Source organism: Cyprinus carpio, chromosome B16 (assembly GCF_018340385.1).
Source record: "Cyprinus carpio isolate SPL01 chromosome B16, ASM1834038v1, whole genome shotgun sequence".
NCBI lineage: Eukaryota > Metazoa > Chordata > Actinopteri > Cypriniformes > Cyprinidae > Cyprinus > Cyprinus carpio.
The window spans coordinates 23,550,317-23,573,936 of NC_056612.1; the positions used below are offsets into that span (position 1 = coordinate 23,550,317).

At 34.9% G+C, this 23,620-nt stretch overlaps 2 protein-coding genes across 11 annotated transcripts in view; one reads left to right on the forward strand and one right to left on the reverse strand.

Annotated features, from left to right (window-relative positions):
* The window catches only part of adam22 (ADAM metallopeptidase domain 22), a 53,546-nt gene extending 45,676 nt beyond the window's left edge, over positions 1–7,870 (forward strand). For 2 of the 10 annotated variants that reach the window (XM_042741575.1, XM_042741576.1), the window contains exons 28-32: positions 1,155–1,254; positions 1,352–1,418; positions 4,956–5,079; positions 6,338–6,390; positions 6,518–7,870. In XM_042741575.1, the coding sequence (XP_042597509.1) occupies positions 1,155–1,254; positions 1,352–1,418; positions 4,956–5,079; positions 6,338–6,390; positions 6,518–6,651 (478 nt within the window). In that variant the 3' untranslated portion in view covers positions 6,652–7,870. Of the gene's footprint in view, positions 1–1,154; positions 1,255–1,351; positions 1,423–3,317; positions 3,405–4,748; positions 5,080–6,337; positions 6,391–6,517 lie in introns of those variants that run through there. The other 8 variants (XR_006156754.1, XR_006156758.1, XM_042741578.1 and 5 more) reach the window with 7 other exon arrangements.
* A 2,524-nt stretch (positions 7,871–10,394) lies between these two features.
* Positions 10,395–23,077, reverse strand: washc5 (WASH complex subunit 5). Its single transcript, XM_019108520.2, is given in 30 exon segments — positions 10,395–11,198; positions 11,279–11,366; positions 12,043–12,196; positions 12,645–12,741; positions 12,899–13,028; positions 13,131–13,212; positions 13,215–13,233; positions 13,310–13,389; positions 13,483–13,585; positions 14,588–14,750; positions 14,822–14,946; positions 15,024–15,203; positions 15,283–15,384; positions 15,601–15,681; positions 16,837–16,977; positions 17,066–17,134; positions 17,462–17,537; positions 17,620–17,786; positions 17,862–17,974; positions 18,068–18,112; positions 18,115–18,181; positions 18,604–18,731; positions 19,833–20,004; positions 20,084–20,197; positions 20,279–20,431; positions 21,807–21,999; positions 22,084–22,184; positions 22,269–22,353; positions 22,593–22,738; positions 22,857–23,077. Coding segments are annotated over 27 exon segments (2,973 nt in total). The 5' UTR covers positions 22,158–22,184; positions 22,269–22,353; positions 22,593–22,738; positions 22,857–23,077; the 3' UTR covers positions 10,395–11,141.
* Between the last annotated feature and the right edge of the window lie 543 nt (positions 23,078–23,620).

Below are 23,620 nucleotides of genomic sequence, written 5' to 3' on the forward strand. Positions count from 1 at the left end.
CAACTTTCTTTCAGATGCTTCCGTGGAAAGACTTTGGAGACTTAAGACATGAATGAGACATATTGTGACACAAAGTAAAAGTTTATAGCTATGAACATAATGTTGCTTAGACATAATTTGATGAGAAGTCCATACTGAGATCTTTAACTTAATGCATCTTTCATCACCATTTGTGCTGGGTTTAGTTACATTACTATCTAAGATATCTAACTGAGATATTAAAAAGAATATTTTTAATAACAGAGCTATATTATTACAAATATAAAATAATTACAGTGTTATTTTGCATAGACTTCTTTAAAATAAACTGTGCAGTTACTTTCTACAGGACGTAATTTTTTGTCAAGACTTGCAGGTTTTTATTCCTTCTTTGATGACTTCTCCGTTGCAGGTTTGTGCTCAAAACTGTCTGTTTGTCTTTCTCTTGGTTATTGTTAAAGTCCTATCAGGCTCTTGTATCATTAATACCGGGACGTAAGTAAGTGTAAGTCAGTGTCTTCATGGTGTCCCCTCTCCATGATCTCATGCTCATCTTGCTCATTTCAGTGTGTTTGTTCTGCTTATCACAGTGATGTGGGTCATTCCTGCTTTACATTATCCTCTGATCTCTGCAATGTTTTAAAAATTAAAATTATACTGTAGTAAGATGTAATGTAATAAGAAAGAACTTTAAGGAAGTACATGACAATTTCAATGATAATGTTGATGTCATTAAGGAAACGATTAACAGGGATAAAAAGTGAAGTTGAAGACAAGTGGAAACCCTACAGTATATAATGATCATAAATTATGGCAATACTTCAAATAATTTTTTTGCTAGACATTTTGATTGATGGAAGTAGAAAATAAGAACCCCCTGCAATATTGCTTTAAATGCATTGCCAGTTTTCCATGATAGTTTGGAGCACACAGAGACATGGAAAACACACATATTTAATTGTGTGCTAAAATAAAGCAACAAACTGATATGATGTCTATCTTTAATAACAGTGAGTAAACATTAAAATGTACTGGAATGAAATACACTGGAAAAGTTAGTAGGAATGACCCACATCACGTCTTTGTCATTTGTTTTCTTCATACAGAACCCTTTTAATCTCTGTAACTGCATTTAATGAACTTCAATGAGAATTTCTCTGTTCTTTGGTCTGAAGTCTAATGGTCTCTCTCACTCCTGGAGTGAAAGAATCCCAGATGCCAAGCACATCTCTGACGTCTGTGAAAACGGACGACCCAGGAGCAACTCATGGCAAGGTAACGCACCCATCAATACATCCGCTCAAAATGGCAGCGCTTGCATCAGATTCGTCTCAGCATTCATATCATGTGTTCTTCTCCTCTGTCGATGCAGGAAACGTCACAGGTACCCGTAAGAAGGTCAAGGGAAAGAAGTTCCGTCCTCGCTCCAACTCCACAGAGTAAGAGATGCAGTGTTGTCACATAACATCGTACAGTGACTGATGTAGATGTTGGTCTCTGCACGGAGTCTTAAACTCTATGCCATTTGTCATTACTACAGTCCAAACAATTTTACTGAAAAGTGTTTGGAGTAAATGTTGGTTTGTTTTGGGTGTGCTCTGGTTTAACATCTGGAAACAGCACGTTGAAACTGACCTGCATGTCTGTCATCATCTGTATGAACACAATATACACTCTGATTCTGATTTCAGTTTGATGCTCGTTTCTGCACCTGAACTCTCTTTTTTCAAACGCATGTGACAAACTGACCATGACTAAAACAAAAAAAAAAACTACATGCAGCTGACCTACACAAATACTACAACTTTATCTCAAGCAAAACATATTCAGAAACGCATTAGTGAGCAGCATTGCACTTCTGAGATGTGCTTTGACATTGGATAGTTTGATGCTTGTGGAAAAGTTCTGCTAAATTTAAAGGAATGGATCACTGAAAAATAAATCATCTTTCACTCATCATGTCATTCCAAACCTGTATGACTTTCTGTTTTTAGAACACAGAACAGAATGTTGATGCTTTTCTATACTAAACAATTTAGTAATCAGGGACTGTTAAGCTATTTAGAAGTATCTAAAAAGTAGTCCGTATGACTCAAAAACTATATTCTAAAGGTGCGTCCCAAATCGCATACTTATGACAGTTTTTAGTATAAATAGTGCAAGTAGTGTGTTTACACTGAAAATTCCAAAAAGAAAAAGTGCACTTTAAATACCCTGATGATGCACTTAAATAACCAAAAGAAAAAAAAAAAACGGTTCATGCACTAAACTGTCGCAGCTTTAATTATGCAGTGTAGGGGGAGGGGCCATCAGACTAAGATTATTAATGACAAAATAACCTCATGTAATTCATACACTACATGATTAAGTACGTAGTATACAGGTATAAGTGCATAGTACTGTATATAGTGCGTTAATTACTTCCTGAAGTGATATTAGGAGGAGATCTTAATTTAAGTCTAATTACTGATAACCTTAACCTCTCCAATAACTCTAATTTGCATACATCTATTCAATCTTGAATCTTGAAGAAATATTATATAGATGTATTCATATAATATTACTGTGGAAACTGTGATGCATTATGTTTCAGGATTTCTTTTATGAACAGAAAGTTCAAAAGAATGGCATTTATTTGAAATATTTGAAAGATTTATTTCACTTTTGATCAGTGCATTCTTGCTGAATTATGAGTGTTCAGTTCTTAAAAAAAAAAAAAAGCTTACTGACCCCAAACTTTTGAACAGCAGTATGTAAACTTTGTTTGAATATGCACATTCGAATGAGATAGTAGTGCTAATGTAAGGGGAAGATTTTTATCTAATACAACTTAAATTTCAATCGTTTACTTTCTAAACTTTCTAGGTTCACAAGTTATACAGAATACTTTGATTGTTCTGTTTTTGTCATTTTAGATATTCACTAGCCCACATTTCACTTTCATTGAATGGAAAAGAACATTTTGCTTTGTGTTCCACTGAAGAAAGAAAGTCAAATAGATTTGGAACAACAAGTAAATGATGACAAATTTGACATTTTCGGGTGAACTCAGGACAATTGGATGCTGACGTTTACAGCAGCTGTTTTCTGTAGAGTCTTTAATTTTTCTGTCCTGCACCAGCCATAAAGCGAAAAAGCTTCATGATATCTGTGTAGGTGCTGTCTGATCTCTCACCTGCATCTTGGACAGTAAAGAATTTCAGTGCTGCTGCTGTCTTTTACCAACTTCCTTCTTTATCCTGTTTCTCCTATCTCTCCTGTTCTTTCTCTTCTCCCCCTACCCTTCCCTTCTCTATCTCTCTGTTCACCATCGCTCCTTCCCCATCCTCCTCCTGCAGGTATTTAACCCCTTGCGTCAAATCAGAGTATTATGTAACTAAATGGGTAGAAGATGTGAATAAAAACACTGAAGGACCTTATATTAGGTACAATAACATCAGACTGCATTATATCTGTCCTTATTCATCAGTTTCCCTCCTCAGTTGTTCGTTTCCTTGACCAAATATCATTTTTCAGAGATGAGAACTGAGTGTTAGGGTTTGAAGAGCACTTGCTGGCAGAAACGACACAAATCCTCTCAAAATCAAATATTCATTTCAATGTATTTGTTTCTTTTTGATCTAATAATTTATTATTCCATTACAAGAAGTCATCATCAGATACACTAGAAATTAAACTTCAATATCACATTAGAGAAAGTTTTTTTAAAAGTAGTTCACTGTAAATGCATGGACATTTCTACAGTTACAAGGGTCAACAGTATATCCAGATACCCAGTGCTTTGTAAGCATAAATCATGTTTGTCCTTAGAAATCTTCCATTCATACTCCACAATAAAGGAAGACTGAAGGCATTTGATAATCAGTGCATCATTTGATGTAAACATGTGATGCAAGTATCCAAGAATGGCTTTCATATGATCATCTCACAAAACCAGAAACATGTTCAGATAAGAGTTCAGTCCAGAATCAACAGAAATAAGAAATTCTTTTTTTACATAGAAAATATTTGTAGGACCATTAAGGTTTTTGTTGCACTGTAACAACAGTTCAATGACAAAAAAGGACATCACATATTACATCTTTGTACTTCCTTTAATTTATTTGCATTTAAATAAAAAATATTACAGTAGTTCTGTCAATGTAGTACAACTAAAATGACTGTTAATGAAAACACCAGTGAGTTATAATTGTAAAAAAAAAAAAAAAAAAAAAGTATTTTGGGGGTGAGATGTGTGGGGAAAATAAACATAGTCACAATGACAATCATCATAATGTTCCTAAAAATAATTATATATATTTTATATGTCATTATCATATGTATCATTATTATGTAATCAATTTTACTCAACATAATACTTTCTTTTGATTTATGGACTGAAATATAGCTAGGATGTGTTTTCGTGAGATTCACTCAGGTGCTCTGTGTAGGTTGTTGTATTTGTGCATCTGTGTGTGAACATCAAAAGACCAAACCAGCCTCATTGATTGTAGTTTAAGTTCTGTGTTTGATTCATTTTTGTTTTATTGCTCCTTCACTGTTCTGTCCCTCTCACACTCAGTGTCCCTCTCTGCATGCCGGCTGCTGCTTAACGTGTGTTGCTTTTGCACTCTATGATGTCATCATCGTTTGGCTACCATAGTCTCTGTGACAATGATCACATGTGTCTGTCCTGATCACCTCATCATGTCCGCCATGTTTGTAAGCCCACATGACGCCGGGTATGATTGTTCATTAAACATCCCAACAGCACTACATTGTGCTTGCAGTATCTGCCCAGCTTCACTCTCCAGTAAGAGCCAGTGGGTATTTTTGTGGCAAGGACTGATGAAGTTAGTGATTTTGGATGATGGCTTGCCGTGGAAACACTCCCTCTGACCTCGCCAAGGGGTCAAAGGTGACAGCTCCATGTTTGTTAACGCTAGTATCTGGTTCACGCACTACAGTACTAATGTCACATCTCTCTGCTCTCTCAGGACACTGTCACCTGCCAAATCACCCACTTCTTCAACGGGCTCCATCGCTTCCAGCCGGAGATACCCCTACCCCATGCCTCCCCTTCCAGATGAGGAGAGGAAGGCCAACAGACAGAGTGCCAGGGTAAGACTTACCATATGTCAGGGTCATTTTATTGTCATTAGCACATGATTAAATTATTTTGACTGTTTCCTCAGAACAATGATTTAGCTCTTTTGTTTCTCAAGGGGTAATTACACTGTATTTTCTGCACATTGTGAGCTTTTACTTTAGAGCTTTTACTTGAGATGATCCATTCACTAATGAGGAGAGCTTTCAAAACACTGCTTCAAGAAAATTTGTTTTAATCAGTGGTTCAGAACTTGTATCAAACTTTCAAAATTCCAATGGTTCGCTACTAAATGGTGTCAGGGTTATCATAGTTAATTACAAGTAAAACCGTTAAAAATGTTACTTGAAATAAAATAAATGCTAGCTGAAATAAAAAAATAAAACATTTCAGCTAGTTTCCACGCCAACATTTCTTATTTTCATTAAGCTTAACTTAAAGTTCTTAACTAAAATTAAAACTGAAATAAAGATGTATAAATATATAGACAATATAGATATGTAGAAACAACAAAAATGACAAAAACACAAATTACTAAAACTTTAACTAAAATTAACATCAAAGCAGAAAGCAAAAATAAAATCTAATTCAAAATATTAACAAAAACTATAATAGTATTTCAATTATACTAAAATATTAAAATGTCTAATGGTTTTTAACTCATCTCTGATTAGTTTTATTATGTAAGTTAATTTTTTATTAATTTAATGAATTTTTATTCTTGTGTGTAATAAATGTGTGTATAATACAAAAAGGAAAATCAAACTTAATTTCCTCTAATTGACTTGTTTGTCAAGCCCTGCTTAAAAACACAAAACAGGGACTACAAATTCTCATTGCTATTATTCACTAATAATATGAAGCACTTGGTTGAAAGTAAACTAGATACCCACAAGCCTGGGGCCATATTCACAAAAAAAAAAAAAAAAAAAAAAAAAAAAAAAAAAAAATTGAAAGTAAAAAAGATACATTTTAAGAAGTTTATAAAAATGTTCCTAGGTGCAATTATTGAAAATTTTCTTGAAAGCAATTCTTAAATATTTACTTAAGAACATCTAATTTTGCTGAAGACTTGGTGCTGCCTGCACATTTCAGTAATAATCATAATAATCATGGATACTTTATTTTTAATCATGATTGACTGGATGGAAGTTCATTTGCATTTTCATGCATTTTTTTTTTAAACTGCTATGTTTCTTTTTTTTTTTTTATAACACTAGCCATATTTTTTAGCAAGTTTTATTCATTTTGTCTGTGCGTGATCTGTTTCAGCTGTGGGAAACGTCAATATAAAAGAACTCTTCAAAACTGGTCTGCAAAACTCCGTAAGGATTTCTCTGCTTTTGTATGAATGAGAAAATGAAATAAGTAAGAAAATAAGGAATTCAAATGGAGAAACAAGGGACGAGTGAATGGAAGAGTTAGGCATGGTCTCCTCCGATCTCTGTTTAGCATTTGTGGCATGGAGCCGTCTTACCCTGGACGTTGAGAAGCGCGGTATCAGAATCCCATTCCTGCTGTCATTCATAAACAGGACTCAGGAACACGATTTCATCACAAGACAAATCCGGAATGACAGCCAATAGAGAGACAACAGCAGTCACTCGTGCCCTTGTTAACCCACGCCCCCACACACAGCCTGCCCCGCACCCAAACACATGCTGTCTGGTGATTGGTGCCCTTGATGCCCGGGTGCAAGAAGCTCATGCAGGAGCAGGAAGTTAACTATTGTTTTGAACGCACGCTGTCACTGTAGAACCTACTGCTGTATGCATGAGACAACATGTTTATCGATTCCTTGTAGTGTAATGATGTACAAATGTTTTAAGATCTTTCACTCAAGGGTGCCGCATGTAATGAAGGACAGCTTCGTAGGCTGGTAAGATTCAATCCCATGTCCACTTCACCAGAACATCATCCGGTCCCGTTCATACAGTCATATCTTCTCAGAGAACTTTGTACATATGTCATATAATTCAGAGTGAAATGTGAGAGTGTAGTATTTTTCGGTTGTGGAGAGCGTGGTGGAAATATTTTTTCTGCTTTAAAGTGTCTGTCCTGTGTTTGTCTCCCTAAATTCACAGAATTTGTTTCAAGCCTAGCGCACGCTACACAGAAGCACCATTTCATGAATTATGCGTCAGATCGTAGCAGAACGTCGCAAACAATGATACTTTTGTAATGAGCACATTTCTGCTTCAGATTGAGTAAAGATTTTAAATTTTAAAGTCACGACTGAAGTGGAAATAGCCACAGATATTTTTTTCCTACATTGTGATGTAACCAGTTATCGAAAAAAAAAAAGAAGGACAGGAACTTGGTTCTATTTGTTGGTAGTTGATTGGATGGAGGCAGATCTGAATGTAGAGCCAATGGGTGGAGCATGGTGTCTGGCTCCCCCTCTCTGGATGTAATGGGTGGAGATTTAAGGTCCAACCGCTCCCTAACTATAACCCTTGCCTTGTCCAAATACCCACACTTGCCATCTTGGCCACTTGAGAGCGCATGCGCGCGTCAGGAAGTAAGTGCGCAAGACTGTCCAGATCTTAAAATCGCCAAAGCGCAGTGCCCTTAACGCACACTAAATCCACTCATCTCGAATACTGCTCCAGAGGCTTAGTGTATCCCATCATGCATCATGTTGTGGAAATAAATCGCGAGACTTTTTGTCAAGATCGCGAGAGGTCACGGAAACCTTTCCAATGTTAAAGTTAAATATTAATAATAATTCGATATTACATATAATTTGGTACATGTTTTATTGGTGCACAGATGAGTAGCCTATATTTATTTTGTACATCATTTGCAACTGCTTTTTATCACTTAATTAGAAGCACCAGAAATTGAAGTGTGTCCCATCAGGTAATGAAAAGTTTTACACAAAGTTTTGAACACTTGGGCCAAATACAGGAAATACGTCATATATGTAGTCAAGTGATCAAGTGCAAAGACCGCAAGTGTGGGTATTTGGACAAGGCACCTATCTCTACACACTAGGTCTAGCCCCACCCATTTGACACTTTTGGTGAAAGAAAATTGTGAAAAAGGGTGGAGTTTAAGTGAACTTAATGATAGAAGTCCAACATACATCACCCTAGAGAAGTCTTATTTTTAATGGACGATCACGTTTTCATTTAAAGCTTTTTCTGTTTCAGAATTTAAAATATTAAAAATTTAAAAGGTAAATTTAACTTTTTATCTACAATCTTGATTTTGACTTTTTCTCAGAACTGTGATGAAGTCAGAATTGTGAGATGTAAATTCTGCTAAAAAGTTGCAATTAGCATACTTTTGTTTTCCTTTTTTTGTTTTAGTTGCAATTGTGCTTTTTTCTTCAAAAAATGAAATCTGCTTGGATGATTTTCACATAAAGATAATGAATTTTTTTTATGTTTCATGACGACTTCAGAAATCTGTGCTAGTGTCTGCGTAAGTTAACTGATATACATAGTCGATTAGTTGTAAAGTGCTACTATAACAGGAGAGAAAATGAAATGAGCTTCTGAATCGTAACGTGCATGAGGCCTTAGTTCTCTTTTGGTGTTTCTAATGAGTTTTTTCCTCATGCTCACAGCTGAATGTAATTTTTCATTTCCTTATCATCATCATCTCCTTATTTATAATTCTCTCGTAAGCGTAAGGAATGTGATTCTAGCTGATTGTTTTGGGTACTTGGATTTTTGTGATACATGCTCTATTCATGAAAACAACAAGAACAGATTTGTGTATCATCTATCCACATAAGCATTTATAGCTTACCTCTGCATTGATTTATTTAATTTTTTTCAGATTTAATGGTTTAGTGTATTTTTCCGTTGAAAAATAAGGCGGATAAAATGAACACGAACAGTAAGAACTGATATGGAATTCAGAAATCACAGAGGGAATAATAGTTGTCATGGTTTACGCGAGAGACTAAAACCCCGGAGATGTGTGAATGTAATACTAAACATATCTCCTTGATAAATTATGAGGTTTAGGGGGAATACATGTTGAGGTTTTTTAAACATTCTCCCTGAATAACATGTTCTGTATGTAGACTTGCTGTTATGAATCCATAATCACAGTTTTCTGATTTTGGTAGACGTTTGTTTACAGCATGACACTCTTCACGCTACAGTATCCCTCTGGTCACGTGACCATCCGGCCTTGATAGATTGCCTACTTCTGGTCAGTATTGTATTAGTAATGGCAGTTTTCATCTGTACATAGTCTGCTGTGCGTTGGCACTGATTTTTGCACTCTGCCTGTAATCCACGAATACCGTCCAGTAACATCGCCATGATGCATATGAGGTATTTTTAAGGTAACTTTGTATAGTCTTTCCCTCCTCCCCAGTATTACTACTTGTACATATTTAACCCCAACGATGATTAAGTGCTACAGAATGATTAATACCGCAATAGGTTTTCGTGCAAACTGAGGTTTTTATTTCATTAACAGGTCGCCTTTGTACATCACGTGGGACACTTGCCCTGTTTCTGTGTTTGTATTTGCAGTTTAAACACATCAGGAGACTGAACTCACACAAAGAACATGAACATTAACTCAGTATACATGTAGTTTATTTTCGTTTATAATAACAGACCATCTGAAGCAATACTCTCTGCTCACTGTGACCCTGACCTGTCCGAAACAAATGCATACTCATACTGGAATAAACGAGTCTGATGCCGGTCATATTAATTGATTCTTTGGGCATCTCAGCACATTGATCCCTGATTGAAGGACACAACCAAAATACCTATGAATGTATTTAAGAAAATTCATGTTTTCGCACACAGCCACGTCCACATTGAGAGCTATGGAAGCCAGTTTTCACCACAGGATAGATAATAATAAAATTGCTTTTTCTCACAAAAAAAAACAAAAAAATCTTTGACAAGGTTAAACTTTTTACCCACAATTCTGAGTTTATTTCATGCAATTCATACTTTTTTCTCAGAATAGTGAGGAAAAATGTGGAATTGCGAGATATATAAACTCAGAATTCTGACTTTCTTGCAATAAAATTCACGTTAACATTCTTTTTTTTTCCGCAATACAGAATAAAAATAAAAATTAGTAGGAATTGCAAAATAAACTGAATTCTCGCGAATCCAAAGTCGAAATAATTTTTCCTCCCGCTGCAGAATTAAAAATAAAAAAGGTCAATGCGACTTTTTTCCTCACAATTTTGAGTTTGTCACACAGTTCAGACTTTTTTCCTCTCAGAATTGTGAGGAAAAAATAAAGCTAGTTGCTGCTGTTAATGTTTTTTTTACCCAGAATTGCAAGAAAAAGAATTGTGAGAAATTTTATGTTTTTTTATTTTTATTCTATGTTGGAAACAATCTGCTATTGCAATTTATCACACACACACACACACACACACACAAACTGAAATCCAGGACAGTGTTAACTGGAAGTGAGTTTTTTTGTTTTGTTTTTTTTGCAGCTGCAATTTCATCTTTTTCATGCCTTATGCGCAGTCAGCCGCTGTCTCACTCTCTGTTGTTTCTCTTGTGTTCGCATCTGACCGTGTACAATACACAGTGTTGGTATTCATAGTTTCTTCATGGCTGTTTTTGTTCATTGTGTGCTGTACATAGACTGACAATTAAAATGATAAATGCTCTTTTTTTCATACAGTATCCATTCAGTATTGTAATATATTTAAGATAAAAGTAAAACTTTCATTCAACTCTTGTCTCATGTGTTGTGTGCAAAAAAGTTCTCCTGTACAAGTTCAAAATAAATATCACTCTAAATTTTGATTGGATGAGCCACAGTGTACAGTTAAACCAATGAACCTCATCCACAAAAAAATGTTTGATCTTATTGCTGCTGCCACCATTTTATGAAAGCAATAAATCTTGAGAGGTTGTGAGTTAGAGATTAATTCTTCAAAAGTGTGTAAATTTCCTAAAAAGTTGTATCAAAACATACACATATGGCATTTATTACACCAGCAGACAGACATCAGGTCAATAACAGCTACAAAAGATGATCATGTTTTAAAATTGAAATGTTAAAAATGCTAATTTCATTATGCTTTAAGAGAAAGACAAATGATTTGACATTATCACAGGCACATTTACAGTACAGTCCTGAATTCATCGAAAATGAAACTTGGCACATGAGCCTCTGCCACCTGAAAACAAAACTTCTCATTTCATGTAGTAAAATAACTGTAAAACAAATAATGCAAAATCTCATAGCAATATATCCTACCTTTCTGGGCAGTTTAGTGTAACGCACATAGTCCTCCAGAAACATTAATGCTCCGACTACATCTGAAGGCATATCTGGAATCTTCTGACTGTGAGGAACAGAGGTACAGTTCTGTCACTATCATGCAGAAAAAAAATTATATCAGGTTTTTATTTTTCATTGTTATTATTTTCATGTCAATTAAGAATATTTAACACCATAATGCAATAAAAAAATACTGTAATACAAAAAACATCAATGTAATATTTGTTGTGATACCTTTGTGTAGATTATAAAAAAGCTTATATTACAAATCCGGGAATATATACATATTTTGTATTATTTTACTCTATATATTTACATTTATTCTCTACATATTCATATTCATTATATTATGTATTATTTTACTCTATATAACTTGCTTAGTTTTTATGTTATATTATATATATTTTTACACAACAATGCAAAACAATTTATTTTATAGTTTTATATTTTATAATCATTTTAACTAGTCATTAGTTCATACATTAACATTTTAATAGCAAAGCTTATCTACACAGCAATGTAGTACTTGTTAATACATTTAGTTGCAGATAAAACTGATTTTATAAATATTATAATTTAATATTATATTTTATACTTTTTATAATTTCACACTGTATATTTTTTATTCCATAACTGTAAAAAAATGTAAATACTTTTCTTAAGATTTTTCTCAAAGTCCTAATAGTCCTAAAACAGTCATTTTTTCCTCTACATGTTCTTGTTCCTCAACCATCACATACCTGGTGCACTGCTCCATTATGGAGCAAATAAACTGTCCGATCAGAGCCAGGAAGTGTTCGGTGTATCTCGAGTGAAACTGTTTGAGCAGCGTCAGGAGACCCAGAACCAGAGGAGTCCAGTCCACCGGATCTGCAGCCTTCCTGCACGCCATGCCTGTGAAAACACAAACCACACCAGCAGCACCACCTGATTTCTGAATATATTACTACTACTTTTAATCAAGAATGTATTAAATTGATCCAAAGTGACAATAAAGACATCACAAAAGATTTCCATTTCAAATAAATGCTTTTATTTACTTTATATTCATCAAAGAATACTGAAAGCAAATCACGGTTTTCACAAAAATATAAAGCAGCAAAAAAGTCTCAACACTGATAATAAAAAGAAATGTAAATATCAGTACATTTTAGAATGATTTCTGAAGAATCATGTGACACTGAAGACAGGCGTAATGATGCTGAAAATTCAGTTATTTTCAACTAATAATATTTCTGATCAAATACACACAGCCTTGGAGATGTCTTTGAAAAACATTAAAGAAGATGTTACTAATCCCAAGTGTGTGAATGAATGTTGGTGTAGAAAGTCAGTTACAGACCTTGGCTTTTGTTGTACTGCAGTTTTGGCAGCTGAGCGATGAGGAACAGGAAGTTCACGATGGCAAAGTAAGGCAGACGCTTCGTCGTGATGTAGATCTGAAAAGAGTGATTTGAATAAAACAACAAAAAGTGGTTCTTGTCAACAGACTGTATCATGTCACATAGGATGCACTGAAATTTGGGACAAAAACATCTAATAAATTAACCACTGATATGATGTCAAATGAAGATTTCTCATATATACGGGACTCACTTTGCTGAGTGGGTTGTGGATTCCAGCGGCCTCCAGATACGCGGTGATCTCGTAGAGCAGAGTGTTGTCCTCTTTGGGATACGGCAGCGATGGATCCTGGTAATGAGCTTCGATATCAGACAGCAGAGACCTGGAGATGAGCACACTAACACTGTAAGATGTCTATGAGGGAGAAGCTAAAACAACCCAAGTACTAAGAAATAAAAAGAAAGAAACATCATTCCCAACCCACTTGTTCAGATTATCCAGCGCCGCAGCGAGATGTTTCGAGTCAAATTTGCAGGAGTAGTTCAGTTCATTGGCTATCTGCTGATCAAGATCTGCATCTGACCCACCTGTCAAAGCATCACTGACTGATCTTGAATAGTGATGCTGAAAAAGATGAATTCATAGAGGAAGAGAAAGCAGCACCTTCATGATGGCTTCCAGATACGCTGGCCAGATCTTCTGGGTTTTGGCCGCAGCGTTGACGTAGACTTTGCTTGCATTCGCTGAATATTAACGCAGAAACACAAATATATCAAGAATATTCTTGTGGGAATAAGCGTCAGATTTAAGGTAGTCAAAACATCAAACACACCTACCCACAATCCCTTTGACAGGATTGACAGCCGTCAGCAGAGCTTTAAAGACGTCAACCACAGCTTTGTCCTTCAGGATGTTCTTCTGTAGGACTGTCAGAAAATTCTGCAATGAAGAAACAACGACAGATTATTATTATTATTATTTCTTACTGGTATTCATTTTTTTTTAACCCTAACCCATTAATGTTCTTCACTAAATCATGCAATATACCTGAAATCTGACATTTTTATGCAAGTCAACTTGATTGGATTCTTTTGTTACAGTTTATAATTGATTCAATGTACTAATACTATTATTAATACTAATACTACTAATAATAATACTTCTAATTGTACGATTGTTGTTGTTGTTAGTATTAACCATTTTTTATTTTATTTACATTTACTACTTATACTCCAGCTAACTGTATTATTATTATTATTCATAAGCATTTTTTATTTTTATTTTATTTATCATTTACTTGACATTTATTCAGTTCTTTACTAAATTATGCAATATATCTGAAATTTTGATGCAGTTTGATTTTATTATTTCGGTACAGTTTTAATTTATTATTATTATTTATTAGTATTATTAAAACTAACATACTAATTATACTACAACTAACTGTATTATTATTATTAATAAGCATTTTTTATTTTCATTTTATTGATCATTTACGTGACATTTATTTAGTTCTTTACTAAATTATGCAATATATCTGTAATTTTGATGCAGTTTGATTTTATTCTTTCATTACAGTTTTCATTTATTATTATTTTTTTTTTTAAATTATTATTAAAACTAACATACTAATAATACTCCAACTAACTGTATTATTATTATTATTATTATTATTATTATTATTAACCTTTTTTTATCATTTAATGTGAAGAGGAGGGTTGCATGGTATTCACTAGAGGTGTAAACATTTAATAAATATACTATTTTTATTTTGATTCAGCTGCTTTTTTGATAAAATTATGATTCTTACAATCCTTTCTAAATTATGCAACACACCTTCAAATCTGACATTTTTAAGCAATTTGACTTGTTTTGACTTTTGTTTCGTTAAGGTTCTTAAATTCTTATCTAATAAGGAATAATTATTATATTAAGATTGACCTGCAGCTCTTTCACGATCATGAAACACAAGAGTCGGTCGAGTCCGTTCAGGCCGAAGGTGCCCAGCGTGTCCTGAATCTCTGAGAAGAGTCGGTTGTTGGTCACTTCCTGAAGCGTCCTCATATCGTACCAGGTGTTCAGCTGATCAATGTAACACGTGCTTCTGAAACAAAACAAAGATTTCTCCAGACCTTTAGCTCTCGACCATCAAAGCTTCGAGTGTTTGTGACTTACTTTGGATCTGTGATCCTCAGGATTTCCCTGCAAAGACGTCCAATAAACGTGGCCGAGTCATCAACGGACGGATACTTGGGAATGGGAATGTGGGTGGACTGATAGACGCTTTGCCAGTCTTGGATCTGAAAAGAACCTCCTTAAATCAACACCAGCAGTGAAATCTGAGGTTCAAATCAATAAGACACTACAAACACAAGACCTTGGTTCTGAGGAAACTGTTGCACTCCTGCTCTACGTTGTAGTTGATGATACGAGACACTTCCTCCTGCCAGATCTTCAGGCCGTAGATGCTCACGTAATCCTGAATGTATTCAAACGAGCGGTAAAACCCATCCATGGTGGCAGCCATTTCCTTCAGCTTTGGCATCAGTTCACTGGGCTGAGAGAGACATCAGAATTCAACTTCTAAACAAACTCGGATAATACAGAATAGAAGTATAAGGCGGTGGTTTGCTGACTTTGGCTTTGGGGTTGAAGATGAGGCCTTTGTGCAGAGCGTTAGCCACACGTTTGACAAGCTCTTTCCTGATCCCGTCCTCCAGAAGCTGCTTCGGATCCACCTGAAACAGACAGCTCTCATGGCATAAATAATGTTTCATATTCCATAAACACCATAATAGGGTTAGTTACAACATCTTCTCAAATACATTACTGTCAGCATGAATACAAAAACATCCCGGATTACTTTCTTAATGCACATTTCTTGTCTTTTTGTGAATGAAGAGAAAATACATAAAAAAGATCAAGGTGTAACATTCAGAGAATCTGTTTAGCACCTTGATAATGCCGACGAGTGTGGTCTTCATCATCAGAATACCTTCAGTGAAGACTGAGATGGCATGAGTGAGTTTAGTCACCTGTCAGATCAAGAAGGTCAGGGAGTTACTTTATTATTGTTATTTACACAAAATGACTCTATGCAAGAACAGCATGTTGACAAGTTCAATATAAATTACTGAACGCAAACAGCTTGACTTTGTAGAACATTTAGCTAAAGAATACATCTAAATATATAGAGAGTAAAATAAATATTATATTAAGTAAAAGAAAGCAAAATATAATATATAAATATACAGCATAAAATAAATACATAGAGTAAAAGAATAAATTTTAAAAATATATATATTCTTTTTATAGTTATATATTGTGACACTGAAACACAAAAGCAGTCTTAAGTTGCTGGGGTATATTTGTAGCAGTAGCCAAAAATACATTGTATGGGTAAAAATGATTGATTTTTCTTTTATGTCAAAAATCATTAGGATATTAAGTAAAGATCATGTTCCATGAAGATATTTTGTAAATTCAATACCGTATATATATCAAAACTTAATTTTTGATTAGTAATATGCATTGCTAAGGACTTAATTTGGACAACTTTAAAGGCGATTTTCTCAATATTTAGATTTTTTTTTGCCCCCTCAGATTCCAGATTTTCAAATAGTTGTATCTCGGCCAAATATTGTCCTATCCTAACAAACCCTACATCAATGGAAAGCTTATTTATTCAGCTTTCAGATTGTGTATAAATCTAAATTTTAAAAAATTGACCTTTATGACTGGTTTTGTGGTCCAGGGTCACATTTAAGAAAATTATAGATATATATAGAGTACAATGATACAAAATAAACTACATTTGTAAAGTAGGCTAATTGTTTTTTTTTTAAATGTGCACAGCTTGCTTATAAATAAACTTTACAACTAAAACATATAATCTGTTGCAAAGACTGTTAAAAATAAACAATGTGTAATTGTGGACAAGTTAATGTATCAATGCAAAAATCTTAAACTTTATTTTAATCAAAATATAATTTCTTTTGATTTTAGGGTTAGAATCCACAGGTTTTGTGTTAACAAATATATATATATATATATTTTTAAATATAAATTAAAAATGTAATTTGTAATTTTGTTAAAGTTGGCAAGTATACAGTTACAGTAGCTTCCTGAATAATAACACACTTTAGGATTATTACTGCTACTTTCAAGAATACGAAGTGTATCTGTTGTACCTCATAACGGGCGCTGAGTTGAGCGTAGTCCTTCAGTTTGTCTTTGTCCAGACGTGTGGGCACCTCCATAATGTCATGGATCTGCAGTTTGATGATTTTGGCCAGCGAGGTGAACATACTTTCTGGAATGATCTGCAGAACCTGGAAGCAGGTTTGCAAGAAACACAAGCTAAAGAGATTCTGGAGCAAAACAAAAGATCCAATCACAAATCAAAACTCTTCTCCAAACCTTTCTGACATAAGCCACCAGCTCCCCAGAGTAAAACTGAGACACGCTCAGCAGATCTGGACTGTTGACCTGGTTGATTCATAGGAGAGGCAGATCCAGTGCAGTTGAATACATTGCATGGGTCAAAATGATCGATTAGAATTTTAACTAAAGATATTTTGTAAATTTCCTATAGTAAATATATTAAAACTTAATTTTTGATTAGTAATATGCATTGCTAAGAACTTCATTTGGACAACTTTAAAGGCGATATTCTCAATATTTAGATTTTTTGCACCCTCAGATTCCAGATTTTCAAATAGCTGAATCTCGTCAAATCTCAATTTCAAAAAATTGACTCTTATGACTGGTCTTGTGGTCCAGGGTCACATATATAAACAGGCCATTCTGACTGACCTTTAGAAAAGTGGCTCTGAGTTTGGTCACCATGGAGGGGTTTGCTCTGATACTCTCTTGCATCATTGATGTGAAGCTGTGAAAAACACATTGGGATTAGGAAGTCCAACCTAAAAATTTGATGAGAAATCAAGAAGAGGCCAATGTATCGCCATCACCTGTCAATGATCTGCCAGGCGTAGGACAAATCTCCCACTATCTGCATGGTGATGAGCACTTCCTCTTTGATGTTGATGGTGCGGATCATCTGATGGAGGAACTTGCGTGTGTCCGCCAGGAACTGACTCACCTGAAGGTTGGACTCCAGCTGGTGAAACTCTTGGACCTTACCAGAGAAACCATTTCATGTGAAATCAGTGCGGAGAGTCATGTCACAGCACAGGTTCAGATGTGTCTCTACCTCCACGAGAGCCTGAATGAGCTGCACAGTCTTCCTGCCGGCTGCGGTCGAGTCCTCGTAGTTCAGGGACTCGATCTGTTTGGAGATCTCTCTGAACCAGGCCTGAAGATTCTCTGATCAAACAAATGAACGCATCAACACGATGCATCAGCAATGATGTCTAGCGTTTGCCTCCTGCATGTTGTGGCACCGCAAAAGCATTTTACCGTTTTTCTCCACCCTGGTGAGAGGTTTGACCCCAGAAAACATCTTCTCTCTGACCCCTCTTTCTTATAGCTCTCCCACTTCAGCTGCTTCTCTGCCAACATCTGCTTGAACATCTGAGAATCACACAAACCGAGAAAAACGAATAACGAGAGGCTCAGTAACAAATTCAAATGTTTGTTTTTGAAAGGAGTCTGTAATGCTCACCAAGGCTGCATTTATTTGATGACTAAAAATATAGTAAATAGTAATATTGGTAAAAAGTAAATAAATAAAAATTTATTCCTGTAATACAAATCTGAATTTTCAGCATCATTACTCCAATTTAGTCATCAGTTACATGATCCTTCAGAAATCATTCTGATATGCTGATTTGCTGCTTAAGAACTATTTCTTATTATTATTAATGTTGAAAACAGTTGTGAAAACAGTTATGCATTAGTCATATTATTTAAAAGTACTAAAAATGAAAGAAAAAAAAAGCTGACCAACGTATCAATTTAAAAATTTGAGAATGATTATTGTTTTTTTGATTTACCTCTTTGAGTATGAACTCAAACTGGGCCGTGTCCAGCAGCAGCTGAAACAGGATTTTGGGATTGTATTTGGAGTCGTTGATGACTTGGTCCTTGATCTGACGCAGTCTCTTGTTGTTTGGATCATAAGCTTTAACAATAAAAACAAAACAAAAAAATTACTCAATAAATCAAATCATCTAGACTTAAGTGTTCCTTAACAAGGACCCAATAAACCACCACAGCACACCACCAAACTTCCAACAAGCACTAAATAAAACTACAAAAAATCACCAACTCACCCCCTCAACAAATGTCATTTTTATTTAAGAACGAGAATTCCAATGGTCTTTGAAGAATATCTAAGGAAGCATCATTTTACAAGTGTGAGTTCTAGACCTCAGAAATGCATTTAAATGTATAAAAAAGTCTTGGAATTTTTAATAACGAATATAAATCTCTTGTTGTGCCAAGTTCTAAAATTTTTCATCTGGTAGAAATTGCTGTTTATGCATAAAAAAACAACTGAAAAAAATTCAGTTTTTTATTTTAATTTAAAGGGGTCATAAGAAGATGCTAAAAAGAACATTATTTTGTATATTTGGTGTAATGCAATGTGTTGTGTTTATGCAGTTTAAGGTTAAAAACCCATTATTTTCCACATACTGTACATTATTGTTGCTCCGCTCTACCCCACCTTTCTGTTGATTTTTACAAAACTCATCTTTCTGAAAAGCACAGTGTGTTCTGATTAGCCAGCTATCCAGTGCGTTGTGATTGGCCAAATATCTCAAGCGTGTGACGGAAATATTTTGCCTCTTACCATATTTGGAAACATAGCATCTCCACGACATGGCGGCAGCAGCGGCGGCAACAATACAACAGCAAGAATATAAGTGACTCCTTCTTTCTTTGTGTAAACATTTGGGTGGCATTATGCAAAACTTCCAACACAGTGACGTAGACATGTGGGGGCGTGTTTAAACGAGGCATTATAGAAAGGAGCTTTTATAAAGAATATCTCTTTGGGTTTGAGACTTTAGTCTTTGCAACTTTACAGATCTTATCTATGCAAGAACAGCTTATTACACTCCTAAGACAAAAGAAAACTTGAAATCGCATCATATAACCCCTTTAAGCTTTGTTATTACATCAGAAGTACCAGAAAGATCTGGTCTATTGTCTTTGAAAACTATTGTCAAAAAGGTTGAGAACTGCTGATTTCAACCTTTACGGGATCATGGCATCTCACCAGACTCTGCAGTGTGCAGCATCAGCCAGCGGATGGCAACGTTACAGTCACGGAGGCAGTTGAGCAGTTTGGGAATGTTGTCCAGGACGATTTCTTCTCTCAGGAATCCCTCCTTCAGTAACTGCTGCACCTGCGGCCACAAGCTCTCCACACTCGCAGCGTATCGACTGGCCTGAGAGGAGAAAACTATGACTAAGTGTGAGTCCAGAGTGACTGGTCAGGATTGAATGAATGTGAACAGGTGACAGTACCTGTTCCTTGACGTTGGCTGTGTCCAATGTGTAGTTCAGGGCTGTTTTAGCAGCTTTATATGGTTCCCACGCCTCCACCAAATTCACCATGATCCCCATATATATGCTAATAACCTGACGATTTAAGGTTGATATTGCAATAAAAATGCATACATCACATTGTGGGAATTGACATGATTAAATCAGTCTTCTCACCCAGTTGTCAGGGAAGTATTTGTCCACGATCTCTCTCATCTTGGCCTGTTGTGTGTGCAGGATGGAGGGGGTGAAGTATAAGCAGACACAGAGCATAGCGGCCTGTGTTGCCAGCGCTGTACTGCGGTGCTCCGGCAGAGGATACGCAGACACCTGCAACACAACAGATGAAACATTTACATAACATGAAGCATGATTAGACAGGAGTTCTGTCTTAATGAGGGGTTTTCAAAAGTTTGAAGCCACGGACCCCCGATTATGTGAAGAACCTTTTTCCTAAAAATAAATCCAAGACTGCATTTTCATATATTATATTTTTCTAGATTTTAATATCTACAAAGTATACATATTTTTTTAGTTTCTTCTTGTTATATTTAATGTCAATAAAACAACATAATTTGTGATTAGCAAATTATGCTGTTTTATACATTTTTTGTATGTATTTTTAAATAGAATAATGTCACTATTAAACTTATATATTATATATACTGTATATGTGTGTGTGTGTGTGTGAGAGAGAGAGAGAGAGAGAGACAGTGTTTACACTATTTTTCTTTATTTTCTTACTTTTCCAACTTTTAACTTTAAGTTTCTTTTTTTGTGTTTTATCAGTCAGCAGAATTAAATAATTTGTTCAATATCAAAAATTATTATTATTATTATTATTATTATCACTGAAGTTTTTACACATTTTTATTTGAACTTATCTGGTTAGTTTTTACAGGTTTTATCCGTCTAAAGAATAAAATAATTTGTCATTATCAAACTTATATTATTATTATTTTTATATGCTGTTTTACACATTTTTGTCTTGTTTTTTTTTTTTTTTTTAATAGAATAAAATAATGTCATTATTAAACATATCTCTCTCTCTCTCTCTCTCTATATATATATATATGTATATACATACATACATATATATATATGTGTGTGTGTGTGTGTGTGTGTGTGTGTGTGTGTGTGTGTGTGTGTGTTTACACTATTTTTCTTTATTTTTTTACTTTTCCGACTTTTAAGTGTCAATATCAAACATTATTATTATTATTATCATTGCAGTTATTACACATTTATATTTGAACTTATCTGGTTAGTTTTTTACGCATTTTATCTGTCTAAAGAATAAAATAATTTGATATTATCAAACTTATTTTATTATACATTTTTATATATGTATATATGATTTAAAGTATTTTCTATGAACTTCCCAATTAAGTTTTTTTTTTGTTTGCATTTTATCTGTCAATAGAATGAAATATTTGCCATTACCAAAGTTATTTTATTACTGTTATTTTTTCACACTTTTTTTCTAAAACTTTGATTATTTTATGATTTCATTTTATCTGTCAAAAGAATAAAATTATTTAGCGTTATCAAACTAATTTTACTGATAATATTAATTTTTATATGCGTTTAAAAATTAATTTAATTAAAACTATTTTTCACTGATATTTTCTGAGGACCCCCAGCACTGCCTTGCGGCCCCCAGTTTGAAAGCCCTTGACCTAAATCACACCAGTCACAGTCTTGCCTGGTTGTAAATGTCATCAGAGCGGAGGCGGCCGATCACCATACTGAGGAAGGTGGGGCTGATGGGAACTCTCTGGAAGTAGCTCTCAGGGTAGTTGGGCGGGCGTTTGGCCCCCGGGTGGCTGGAGTATCCCGTACTACGCAGGAGCTTGCAGATGTCGTCCAGGTTGGAGTCACCCGAGGAGCGAGCAGCACTGGGGAGATGAGAAATATTGAAATATATGAAAAACAAATCACCTCCAAAAAATACAAAGGTATAAGGTAAAATAGAGTCTTACCTGTATCTATAGCAGGACACCAGCATCCTTTCTCTCACCTCCCCCTCCATCTTCTGATCAATGACCAGTAACATGACTCCATACAGGTACAGAGCCTCACACTGACTGAAACCACATGCATTTATAAACTCATTCACCCTGTTTAACTCCTATTTGTATTTAGGGAAGCAGAAATCAGACTTTACCAGGAGCTGTTTCCCATCTTCATTCAATAAAACAGTTTCTAGTGTTTGCTGAATGTAGACCCCTTCATTGAGATCATCCAAGTACCTTCAGAGGAAACAATTCGTTGTTTTTAAATGAATAAATAATTTAAGATTTGATTTAGTGAGAAAAATTACACCAGATCTTTGCGGCAAAGCAGAACAGAGGAACATTATGTCAAATAAATACATGTAAATAATTGCAATACGAACAGAGCTGCCATTATAAGATGATCTGAATTTCCCCCTAAATATTTAGTCACAATTTCAGATATGTTATGCATTTGAAAAAAAAACAACACACACCTTATCAAGTCTACAACATATTTATGGACACTCTCAAAGGCCAGGTAGAACCGTGTCAATATCTCAATGTTATTTTCCCGAAACTCCTCATCCAAATCCTGCAGCTCCGGCTTTGCTTCCAGTTTACTCTCATAATACTCCGGACCCTAGAAAACACAGATTCATAACCATCAAAACCATTTGCTTACTCTAAATCTGATCATCTTAGAAAACCCAGATCAAGTTAATTTCAGAAGACATTATTAAAGATGACAATTAGGGTACCTTAAAATAGCTGAAATCACAGATTATGTCTCCATATTTCTGCTGGTCACTCTTGTCTTTGAGTCTGAAAACTGCAGGAATAAATTCTGAGAGTCTGAGTAATTCTGCTATGATGGCATTTCCTCTGGACACGATCCTCAGGATGGCCTGACCACACAGGTTGTTCTCTGCCAGGAAATCCACCACGATGAGGAAGAAAACAGCAGATCTCTGATCAAAGATTCATTCAGTCTCCTCAGTGATGGCCAGATCTGATGATATTCAATAAAAAATAAATAAATAAATAAATAAATAAACATTACTTTTGCATGCCACCCACGTAATTGACTGCTATTATTACAAATGCACGTACAGTCATTACTCTGACCTCAAATTATTTGTTTTCATAATATATTTCAATAAAAACCTTTAGCTCACACAGTGCTCAAACGGTCTGAATGCACCAGATACGATTTACTATGAATGAAGCAATGCACTATAATAGCAAAACCACATATAAAATAGGTTCACATGATTATATTTTGTTTGTTGGATTTAGATTCTAGTCACTCACACTCTGCAGTACAGATCAGACACTTCCTGTTTACAAATCACGTGAGTGTCACGAGAAGATCTCATTGGTCGCTCCGCCCAGCGCTTAGATTAAATGGCTACGTACTGTTCAACTGTTCAAGATTCACAGTCGTCTATTCGAGTGATTCTTCGGAATCTAAGAATTGTTTTAATATATGCTATTACCAAACCAGTTGTTTTTAAGTATTTTA